At 34.6% G+C, this 11,514-nt stretch overlaps 3 protein-coding genes and 1 long non-coding RNA gene across 5 annotated transcripts; 1 reads left to right on the plus strand and 3 right to left on the minus strand.

Moving 5' to 3' along the window:
- The first annotated feature begins 1,603 nt into the window (after positions 1–1,603).
- Positions 1,604–3,515, plus strand: LOC118751039. Of its 2 annotated transcripts, none has more exons than XM_036485800.1 (4): positions 1,604–1,710; positions 1,787–1,980; positions 2,044–2,226; positions 3,366–3,515. In XM_036485800.1, exons 1-4 carry the CDS (start codon positions 1,698–1,700, stop codon positions 3,375–3,377), a joined length of 402 nt encoding a protein of 133 aa, XP_036341693.1. In that variant the 5' UTR covers positions 1,604–1,697; the 3' UTR covers positions 3,378–3,515. The 2 variants fall into 2 exon arrangements, with proteins under 2 accessions (XP_036341693.1, XP_036341695.1); XM_036485802.1 differs by lacking the exon at positions 3,366–3,515 and adding an exon at positions 2,296–2,564.
- Positions 2,636–3,771, minus strand: LOC118751038 (putative nuclease HARBI1). Its single transcript, XM_036485799.1, has 3 exons — positions 3,576–3,771; positions 3,364–3,511; positions 2,636–3,292 (listed from the first exon to the last, which is right to left on the minus strand). Exons 1-3 carry the CDS (start codon positions 3,692–3,694, stop codon positions 2,765–2,767), a joined length of 795 nt encoding a protein of 264 aa, XP_036341692.1. The 5' UTR covers positions 3,695–3,771; the 3' UTR covers positions 2,636–2,764.
- A 2,461-nt stretch (positions 3,772–6,232) lies between these two features.
- LOC118751037 lies at positions 6,233–7,083 on the minus strand. Its single transcript, XM_036485798.1, has 4 exons — positions 6,852–7,083; positions 6,691–6,755; positions 6,393–6,632; positions 6,233–6,286 (listed from the first exon to the last, which is right to left on the minus strand). Exons 1-4 carry the CDS (start codon positions 6,886–6,888, stop codon positions 6,233–6,235), a joined length of 396 nt encoding a protein of 131 aa, XP_036341691.1. The 5' UTR covers positions 6,889–7,083.
- Positions 7,084–8,152: 1,069 nt separating this feature from the next.
- Positions 8,153–11,133, minus strand: LOC118751034. The gene is made up of 3 exons (XR_004994476.1): positions 11,044–11,133; positions 10,814–10,985; positions 8,153–9,908 (listed from the first exon to the last, which is right to left on the minus strand). It is a non-coding gene; the product is annotated as an uncharacterized LOC118751034 (long non-coding RNA).
- Positions 11,134–11,514: the final 381 nt, after the last annotated feature.

Consider the following 11,514-nt stretch of genomic DNA (forward strand, 5'->3'; position numbering starts at 1 on the left):
ATCGCCATGAAACGCCGCCAAGCGAACTTCGCATTTCGCTTTGGCTGTGTTCAATTTCATATGCTTGCGGGTGTTCTAATTTTGACAGCGCGAATTTCGCTGTGGTGAGTTCGCCGTTCGCCGGCATTGTATTTCAGCTATAAAATTGTAGTTTAACAGTTCCACAGGTTTTAGTCCGAAGTTCAAAGGAACAGACTAAATATTACAAACCGGACCAGAGCAGAGAAGTTAACATTACGACCACTATGAATAACATGGCGACCCGGAACAGAGCATTGGAGTTAACATCACGTCCACTATGAATAACATGAAGCTAACATCTCGCCATAAACACACATCGTGATCAGCGTTGCCGCGAGCTTGAAAAAAATTTATCAGTTGCCAAGCAGAAAAAGTATTAAAAGCAAACAAAACTGTTTCTTACACTATTATTTAAAAAAACAAATAATAAATAAAATTTTATAATTAAATACATAGTTATAAAAAAAATTTATATTTCATGCTTCTGTCTGCTTATTTGCATAAACCACACAAAAGCCTTGCGCAACCCGAGACTTGTACAAGTCAATATTGTGGAATTTACTACAGCATAAAATTGCGCAAACCTTATATTGCGTAATGTTTTTGTGTGGTTTAGGGGCCCTATAACAGTGGCGTGTGCAAAGAAATTCCGGGTTGTGTTTCCCTTATAAGAGTTACCAAATCAACTTATAAATATATATATATAAATTGTGAGACTTCAAATAACAAGAAAAAAATATTTGCCTTTAGACTAGTAGTACTATTCATAGTTTTCAAAAATTCATTTCTGCCAGCCGAAAGTATCAAAATACGGCAACGCTGATCGTGATGGAAAACGAAGTTAGTTAACATCTTGTCGTCATAGCGACGACAGTGTTGCCAGAGGAAGTGGTCGAAAAATATTCATTTTTGTCAAAAAAAATCTTCATTTGAAGATTTTAATGAAAACAAAATCTTCTTCACAGCCAAAAATCTTCACTTCCCATGAACCCATAAAAATGAAATGATATTGGTATATTTTCAAGTTTTTATAATTTAAATCGTATACTTATCAGATACAAATGTATAAACGTATGTATGGATTTCATATGTACTAATGTATGCATATATAAAAATAAAAGAGCTAAACTAGCTAGATTGTTACGTGTTTAAATTAGTTTCCATACTGTAAAAATAAACAATATATTAAAAAAAAAAAGAAAACGACCGATTTATGTATACATATTCACGTAGAAAATGACTTATGGCTGTATTCAGTAACTCAGTCTCATCTCAAGTCACTAAATTTGAGACTATCAATTTGTGATTTTTTTTGTGACTTGAGACAATTTTGGTATTCAGTAAGAGAGAGTCACAAAAATTTCACCAAAAATGTGTGGTGAATACAAACAGAGACAATCAGCTGATAGCATGTTCCAATTGGGATGATAAAATAGTTCAACAAATATTCATTTATCGATTACATAAAAAAATAGGTTTTTAAACGCATTTTTAAAGCAAAATCGTACATTAGAAATATAAAGAATATGATAACTACAAAGAATTTATAAGAAAATGTTTAGACATTTGGTTTTATAGGCAATTTATCTGAATCGATTTTCTGGGAGAATATATAAAGGCCAGAAAAGTGAGCAATCGATTAATGCCGTATTCATCACTATGTGCATTCAACTAAAATGGCCGATGAAGGTAAGTAATTGTACATAAATTTAGTTTTTCTTATTTTGTTCAATTTCTTTGAAAATAAGGTATTTTTATTTTACAGATACAGAAAAGACAACGCGCACAAGCAAGGAGCAAATAGAGTGCTACCTGGCGTTTATGCGGAGCCACCCTGAGTTGCAGCTCAACAAAAATGACCCGACGCGGCCAAAAAGGATACAGGAGCTGTGGATAGAGCTAGCAGAGCAACTTAACGCTCTTAAAGGGCCGATACGCACTCCGAATAAATGGAAAGAGGTAAATCTTAAATCATATTACCAAATTGTTGTTATAAGAGTTGGAACATTATTTGTATTTCAGTCTCTAGCCCATTGGAAAAATCAAGTAAGATCCAGGGCTAGGAAGGCAAAGGCCGATCGATTGGTGACGGGCGGAGGTCCCTGCTTGGAAGAGGCAGTTACGGAGAGGGACCAGCGGGCATTGGACACTCTTGGCTCAGTCGTTGTTGATGGGATGGCTGATATTCCAAATGTTGGTGCCGAGGTAATTGACACATACTGTTTTAGTTAATGATAACCTCACCTAATTTTTCTGCTATAACTTGTGACCTAGTAACGTAAATGTAGTGAAGTTGCATAGGCCGTCAATGTCATCAGGATTAAACTTCTTTACACTTTATCCGGTAACTTTGATAACACTGATGACTTTAGCCACCGTTGGCATGTCCAAATGAACTTTTCGCTCAAAGTTTACACTGGTGGCAAATGTAAATAAGGATTAAAATTTAAAAAGTAATTAATACAACTTAAATAAAATCTGTGGAAAATTAACAATAAAATCAGACAGGTTCTGCAATTCTCTTCCGAGTGAATGTCAACCCCTACCAATTTGAATTCAAAGCGAACTTGACTGAAATTCACTCGGAAGTGCATTGCAGAACCTGCCGGGATACTTTTTTCGCAAAATCTATAAAGGACCCTTTTATTTCTAAAAAAAACCTGGGTAACAATTATTCGTCGCCACGTTGTACATCATAAATGAGCACAATTTGTACAACTTCAGACACATGCAAATTCAAAATTTATGTTATTAATGCGTTTAGGCAACTTTGACGTGCCCTTCTGCCTTCAGAGTAATGCTCCGTTGATTGTATTGGCGTGTTCATGCCCACACCATCGGGAGGGGAGTCTTCTGGCAGCATGGTTTCTTCTGATAAAAAAATTCGTCGTTTTTGCAGTATGTTGTGAAATATTGCGCATGTGTAAATAATAAATGCGGCATTTGTGTGGGTATATTTGAGCACACGCTCTTTGGATAAACACCTAAAGCGAGACTTTAGGACTCCAAATGCGCGCTCTATCGTATTTCTTGCCTTAATATGTACCGTATTGAAAAGTTCTTCATTAGCAGATGAAGGGCTTGGTATTGGCGTAAGAAGCCATGGCTCTAAAGGGTAGCCCGAGTCGCCCAAAAGCCATTTAAAGGCTCCAGAAACATGCTCTCTGATCAGCTTAATTCTTACAGGCGATGTTGTCCATATACCGGCGTCGTGGCATGAACCAGGAAATCGTGCATTTACGTTCCGAAAAATTAGCTCTTCGTCACAAATCTACGAATAGGGTGATTTTTATTAAATATTGCAATGTGTTGCTAGCTCAACCATGCGTTTTATATACTTACAGCTTCAACGTTAATGCTGCAATATCCCTTCCTGTTCATGTATTCATGAGGCACTACCCCAGCGGTTGAAGATGGCGGAGAAATTATGGCGACATGTGTGCAGTCAATAGCACCTATTACACCTTTAATAGCGAATTTGTTGTGAAAACTGAAAATGTTGTATAAATTAAATGTTAAATGAATGTATATTTCAAAATGTGTACAGAACTTACCCCCTCTTAATGCTGTTGTAGTGGTCAGCCGAATTGGGAAAACTAATTTCGACATGTTTATGTTCAACAACCATCCTGCATATCTGTTTAATGTTTCGCGAGACGCTTGGCTGACTCATTGCGGCAAAGTGGCTATTTCCTATGCAGCTTTGGTAGGAGCCATTCGACAGGATATATAGTACTGAAATAAACTAGATTGAAGGCAGTAATTAGTGAAGCATATATATCTTTTTGTATGGGCAGTATCCTTACTCGAATTCTAGATTTCCGATTGTAGTTGTCGTGCGGTTTTAATTCTTGGATTAGGTCCCAGCACAACGACTTCGGAAATCTAAGAAATCTGCTGAAAATCTCCTCCCGCAGCAAAAATGGATCCTCCGTATCACGCAAGCTTGCCAGAATTCGCCTGCGGACATTCCTAGATCATAAGCAAATTTCCATTTATATAGTTGTATTTACTAAAAATTGTGGGTAATGTTTTGTTATTTGCCCACGAGTTTTGGGTAAGTGGGCGGAGTCATACCTGCCCATCGAACTCTTAACCCCTGGGGATCCATTTGCAAATGGAATAAAATTAGCAGTTTGACACAGAAAATGTTAACTAGGGTTACGCCGTCCACAGTATTTTTGTGTAGAACCTCTTTCCGCGCTGGTGGCCTTCGGCTGCGCTAAAAAAATAAGCCTCATCAGTCCAACTCCGGCTACGCGATCCACAGAATTTTGCGCACAATTCACAAAACGTGCATATTTCAAACCGAATTTTTCAATAAATTGCTCGGAAATTTTAGAGCTTCGTTTTAATTTAGACCTTGGACACAATAATCTGATATCGTTGGGTAAATAACTACACAGTACCCAAAATTGGGGCTACACAAATATTACCTCGCTTCATTTTCACGTTTTTTTAGGATAAAATAGAAAGCAATTATCTCTTCCTCCATAATTTTCCTTTGTTTGATTGTATATTTTCGTTTTGTGACCTCTTGAAAACCAGCTGACAAATTAGTGACTTTTTTTTGAGCCTAGAGATGTGAGACAGCTTACTGAATACCAATTAGTCTCAAAATCGATTTTCACCACGAAAAGTCTCTATTAGTGACTAGAGACAGCTTACTGAATTCAGCCATTAATCTATCAATTAGAGTATATGTCGTTTTTAATATATGAAAGCAAATTAATATCAAATGGCATATTGTGGCAATTGATCTGGTTTCTTTTTAAATAATCTTTTGTATATAAAATTCCGTTTAATGTTTCCACATCTAGTTTGTTTCTAATCAATGTTTTGTTTAAATTGACTTGGGAAAATATTCTCTCGACGTTAGCCGTTGATACAGGTACTGTTAAAACAGACCAAATTAATTTTTGTAATAATGGAAAGGAAGGCGAGTCATCCATTCTTTTTGAATTTAAAATTACTTTCCAGAATGTCTCTATATCTGTCGCTTCAGATAAGTCACGATTTTTGAAATCAAAAGTTCGTAGTTCTCTCCATTCAGAATCTAAATCTTGAATGTTATTCACTTTGAGAGTTGGAAAGTGTTGAAATATACTTATAATTGACGAATGCTTTTTACTTATAACATTTTTAGGAGACAACATTTCCACTCCTTTCAAGGTTTTATCAGTAAAATCGAATCGGCAAAGCATCTCATTACACAAAACCACATAAAAATTTAACGCATTATGTGAGAATTCTAATTTTTGTGCTGAGCTCAAATCGTTAAATAACAATTCTGTGTCAGCTCCAAAATATAATTCATTTACTGGCTTTATATATTCCGAGTTATTATATAAACGCCGCAGAGATAGTAAGTCAATATTTTCAATATATATAAAAGAATCTAAGAATTTCATAAAGAGATTATTTAGTTCTTCGTTAAGACAATGAATTTTCGGTGACTCACTTTGGAATAATTTGTTAAGTTTATTGATTTCCTTCAAAATGTACTTAATAAACGTCAAGTATACTTTAAATAATGGTTTGCGTAAATTCTCAAGAATTCTTAAAGTTGCCTGAAATTTTTCAACTTCCTCGTGAAGGCAAAAAAGTTGAATTATATCTAACTGATCGAGTACTCTTACGACTGCTGCTTCTAAAGAGAGCCAACGGGTTTGATTCAGATGCAACAATTTTAGAGGTTTTAAGTCAAAAAGCTCTTGCAAAGATGAAAATATATGTATTCGTTTTGGACTGTTAGCTATGAAATTGTAAATATCCCTAACCGTACTTTCTACCTCTAAAGGTAGCTGTGCACATGCTTTACTTGAACATAAGGCTAAAGAATGGCAGGTGCATTTCATAACAAACAGATGTGGGCAATCTTTTTTTAATAATGTGGCGACTGAGTGTTTTCCACCAGTCATCACACTAGCCCCGTCAGCAGCAAAGCCTAATAACCATTTCTTATAGTCAACATTATTTTCATTAAAAAATTTAACTATTGAGTCATATATACTTTCCGCGTTGGCTTTAGTGATTTTCAAACATGTCAGAAAAAAATCTTGTACATTACCATTTTCTTCAATTTTCACAACTAAGCACAATAATTTTGATGTCGATATGTCCGTAGACTCATCTGCGCACAAAGAAAAATGTTTACAACGCATATTTTGCAGAAGGTGGTCCAGCTGTGATTTCCCCAGTACATTTTTTATTAAAGCTGTTGTTTTTGTACGCCGACAAGCGAAGTTTTGTGCCGCTTTCGACTCTAAAAATGTGTTATTTATAAGAGGTGAAAGATGATCCATGCTGGTGAAGGCTATATTATGCTCTGCACAAAAAGCCGCAACTTTTATTTCAGCAAAAAACTTTGCTCGCGGAATGCCTTCTATAATTTCTTTGCTTCCCTTGTGTATATTAACTGCATTTGAATTTTCAATATGTTTGGTGGTCTTTGCATGCGCAGTTAAATCCTTTTTTCCTCCAGATGCTTTAAGATCGACGCCACATACTTTACAACGCGGTAAGCCGTGCGCTCCTGTTATTAACCACTTCTTAAATTCTTCATCATCTCCCCAATGTGCGTTAAAAGATCTCCTCTTTGTTTTAGATCGCTTTATAAACAAAACTACAGTCAACAAAGCGTATTTTTTCTTTTTATGAAAAATCTACCTCTACGTATTCCTCAGCGGCAGCGTCTCGTTCAATCCCTCCTTCGGTATTTGCAGAAGTTTCTTCTAAAATAGGAAATCACATTCACAATATATTCATAATACTTTCATTGAGTATATACACTACTAAATATAACAGGTAAACTTGCTAAACATAATTACCTTTTCTTTTCCTCGTGATTGTTATAAACTTTTCCATTTCTTAGTGTTCGTTATTCAAAATGGCATCGCACTTGACACCTGTCATTTGGTTAAAGTGAAGTTACTACCCATATTGACGTTTTTAATACAGGGCGTGCAGCATGAAAAATTTCACTTAGAGTACACTGACAAAAATTTTAGAGTTGTATAGTACTTTTTCGAAAACGTAGTATGTAGTCGACATAAAAGAAAAATCTTTTTGCCAATATAAAAATCTTAATTTTGAAGATTTTTTCAGTGCAATTTTTGGATATCTGAAAAATCTTCATTCGAAGATTTATAACAAAAAAGATCCAAGGAAATCTTCATTTTGAAGATAAATCTGCACTTATGGCAACGCTGAGCGACGATGGAATTAACAGCGTCAGCCGAGTGAAAATACTGCTAAAGTAACAGAGGCAGCGCCGCTTGTGATACCCTTGCTTGCCTCACCGCTCGTACCATAAATTCAAATTGGTTGGATAGTCGACATGCGTCTTCTGTATACTGTTTATTCTGTGGCAATATATAGCTGACAATGAAGCTCGGAACACTTTGACGACTGCAACTTCACGACGTAACGACAGCGACATCATTTTGTCGACAAATGTCGCCTTGAAGCCAGCTTCTTAAACATTTTGAAGACCTCAGCGACATAGCAAACAGCCGATTTTAAAGTTTGACATTTTGGTATATTTATTTCACAAATTGTGTATTTTTATTTAAGTAAATAAGAAAAACATGAACAATCAAGAATATGTGATTAATTTTGCGACAATTTAATTTTGCAGCACTACATCTACTCATTGTCGCCGGCAAAATTAGAAATAGATTTAATTTGGCGACGTCGACAATTGCAGTCCTGCAGCCAAGATGTCGTGCTGTCGTCAAAATAATTGTGTCCGTAAGAACGTGTGTATTTAAAATTTGACAGATGCTGCTTGTCGCTTGCTGTCGTCAAAGTGTTCCGAGCTTGACACTGGTGACAATGTCATGTAGGTATACTCTAGGGTTGCCAGATTTTGAAACGGTGAAAGCAGTACATTTATATTTTCGATAGAAAAATAGCAGTACAAACATAAAAAAGGAGTACATTTTTTTTTGTTTTATGCAATTTATTGTTACAAATTTACAAAAAGTAAATATATAATCACACATTTGAGATCGTTTTCATTAATTAGGTACAAACAAACAAAAAAGATATCTTAGATATCTTAGATATCTTTTTCAAGGCAACAATTAACGTAAAAAATAAATATCTAAATTACGCAAAGAATTCCAGACTCTTCGAATATATGGCCTTTTTTTAATTTAAGCCTTATAATTAATTTAATATTTTTCAGATTTTTTTATATTAGATACGATATCTTCGCCAGTTTCTGTTTTCAGTTAAATTGAAGTTGTTTTTTTACAATGAGTTCACTCTCGACATTTTCTAAGGACAGCCTATTTCTTTCTTTTCGCCAAAAGTTAAACATTAAACTAAATATTCTCTTCGTCGCCGCATTTGAATGAGGAATGAAAAAAATATAATGGCATATTTTCTCCAGATTAGGAAAAGCGCCACTGTTCAAAAATTCCATCAATTTTTTTGTAATATTTTTTTATTTATTATTGTCACAAAATCCTTTTAATGCAATAAATTCATCAAATAAACTGTCCTGATTAATAGCTCTTATATTAAACAAATGTTGTTATTTCAATAAGAGAATTAAAACACGGTGTTGAATCTAAATTTAGATTGCTTTGTGTTTCAAACTTGTTATCATCAGAGTTAAAATGTTCCTCTAAGTAATTAATTATATTACTAAGAAATGCATCCGCTCGCTTTTTGAACAATATTACTTCCTGATTATTATTACTCTTATTACAAACAGTTTGGGCAATGCTTCCTTAAAACTTCTGTTTTCTTTTTTCAATAATCGTTTTATACAGTTTGTTCATTATACTAAACAGATTTAAGAATACTAATTCGTTATCAGTTTCTAATTTTTTATTGTATTGACAAAAATTTTACCAACATTTATTAGAAAACCCCAAGTAAGCTTTCGCAACATCAAGATCGAAAAACTGTTTTAAAATTTTTTGACAATATTCTTGTGACATGATATAACATTTTATCGCATTACAATTTTTATAAAGCCTCTCAATAGCAGGGGTTAAACTTAACCATCTAGTTGGAACATGGCGTAACATCTCACTCCATTCTATGTCACAAAATTCAAACAACTCCTTAAGCTTTGTTGTTCTCTTGGTTGAAGAGTTAAACTCATTAAAAATTTTTAGAATTATATTTTCGATACAATATTTTAAATATTGAAGCGAATTCTTAAACGAATTGTGAAGTGTATGACATAGGCAACCGATGCCTATTATTTCCGAATTTTCTTTTTTTAGTTCAACGAATATGCTTTTCTTGCTTCCAAAATTCACATTAGCATTATCTGCGCAAAAACTTGTTACATTCAATAAATTTAGGGCATTTGCTTGTAGTTTAAATTTTAGTAAATTTGCAACGTCAAGTGAAAGTTCGGAATGAAAACTACTAAAATTCAAAAGTTTTGTATTAATACCTGACTTCTTATTGAAATATCGCAATACTATGGGAAACGTTTTGATATTTCCCTTGTTAGAAGCATCAGTTGACAGCGAAAACGGATGATTTTCTTCTAAATCATGTAAAACAACATCATAGAGTGCTTCGCCAACATATTTGTAACGATTTTAGAACACTTTGTTCGCCCACATGAAAAGTTCTTTGCAATTTCGGAATCAGAAAATATTTTCTTAAAAAGCTTACCGCTACTATCAGCCGACAAATAACTATGACTGTGAACCACTGTATGGTATGCAAATACAGCCTCCGCCAAACATTTTTCACTAGTATTTAAATTTTTCGCAGATGTCAAAAGACTGACCACCGATTATTGGTTATGAAATGTTTTCATATTATTAACGTGTTTAGCACGTTTCAAATGCCGGTATATGGCTGTTTTCTCACCGTATTCAATCGTAAAGTTGCAGCTGCATGCAGCACATCTGCAAAACAAATAAATAAATAATAAACAAATAAAGCAATTCAAATTCTGCTGGAAACTGATTAGTTGCGTTCCAGATGCTTCACGATGGGCAGGCTTTTACAGGAATGCCGTTATTAATGCAGAAAACAGCTGTTCCTGTAAATCCTGCAAATCGTTAAGCATCTGGAACGCAACTAATATGTTTGCAGAATTTCTTGGCACATCACATACTTACTTATCACGTACAAAAATTGCGCTGTGATCTTATACGGTTGACAAACGGGCTCGATTATTTGCATAAACAGCCTTTATTTGTTTTGACTCATGCTTTTTCCTCTTTAAAATGCGCATAAGCAGCCGAACAAATGCACGAAATTTTTGGGAATTAACTCGGATCCGGGCAGTTTTCGTTGACAACACTGGTAAAAACGGCCACCTGTTGTCTTTTGTATAAGTAAGCAAACAAAGCACGCGAGTTCATGTCCGCGGTAGCCGAGTGGTAAGAGTTACGGGCTACAATCCTGTAGCTGCCAGGTTCGACCCTCGGTTGGAGCGATTGCGAAAAATTTTTTTGTTATTATTTATTTTATATTTTTTTAATTTTATTTGATCTATATATTTAATTTTACTTTATTTTGTTTTCATATGCTTTATTTTATATCACATTTTTTATTTTACTATTACTACTTAACTAACTGAAAGCAACGTAAACAAAATATATAACTTATAAAAAAAGAATGAAAACGAAATAAATGAAAATTCAATTGGCCGTGGGACTTGAACCCACGACCTTGGGGCTCGTTTATCCACATAACTGCCGTCTGTTAGGTCAAAATTATTATGTGCATATGTGTGCCAGATTATATGCATAAGCTTTGCCGTCTGTCACAGCTTTTAATCGCAAATATGCACAAAAGTACTCACCTCGCTTCAGTGGAATTTCGCGTTTTTCGTATCCAATTAAACTCCGTAAGCCATTGCGCTTTAAAATTGCTCTTTCTTCTCCGAGATGCTGTCGCAATTTTTGCAATTTTGGGAGGCTGCTCATCCGACTCGCTTTCAGATAATTTTTCCATTTTGGCGGGGAAGGGATGAGCTAGAAAACTGTTGTTTTCATACCATATGAAATATTGAAATTACAATATTCCTCTTACCTGATGATAAACTTCTCGTAATTATTGCAAAAAATTGTTTCAAAGAAAATGTGCGCGATTGTCACCAACAGCTTTAAATTATTTAGCTAGCATAGGGATGTGCAAAATGCTTTCGAAGTAGATATTTAGTAAGGATATAATACCCATAATACGGTGGTTACACGTTCAATATTTGATTTTCCAATTGCATTTACTTACACTTTTTTACTATCAGACTCAACTTTGCTTACTCGTGTTCGCCCCAATATGAATGGCGAAGTATATGATAAAAAATGAATAGCTGGAAAAAGGAGTACAAAAGAAGTACAAAAGTAAAAAAAGAGTACATTTCCAGATATTTTTTTTGGGAGTACATTGCAATAAAAAGGAGTACGTTTACTCCCAAAAGCAGTACGTCTGGCAACCCTAGTGTACTCCTATAAAAGACTTATAACAGGCAGCGTCTTGCAGCGGTTACTTATAAAAAATTCA

This window comes from Rhagoletis pomonella, unplaced genomic scaffold (assembly GCF_013731165.1).
Source record: "Rhagoletis pomonella isolate Grant_MI unplaced genomic scaffold, Rhpom_1.0 Rhpom_scaffold_00502, whole genome shotgun sequence".
Lineage (NCBI taxonomy): Eukaryota > Metazoa > Arthropoda > Insecta > Diptera > Tephritidae > Rhagoletis > Rhagoletis pomonella.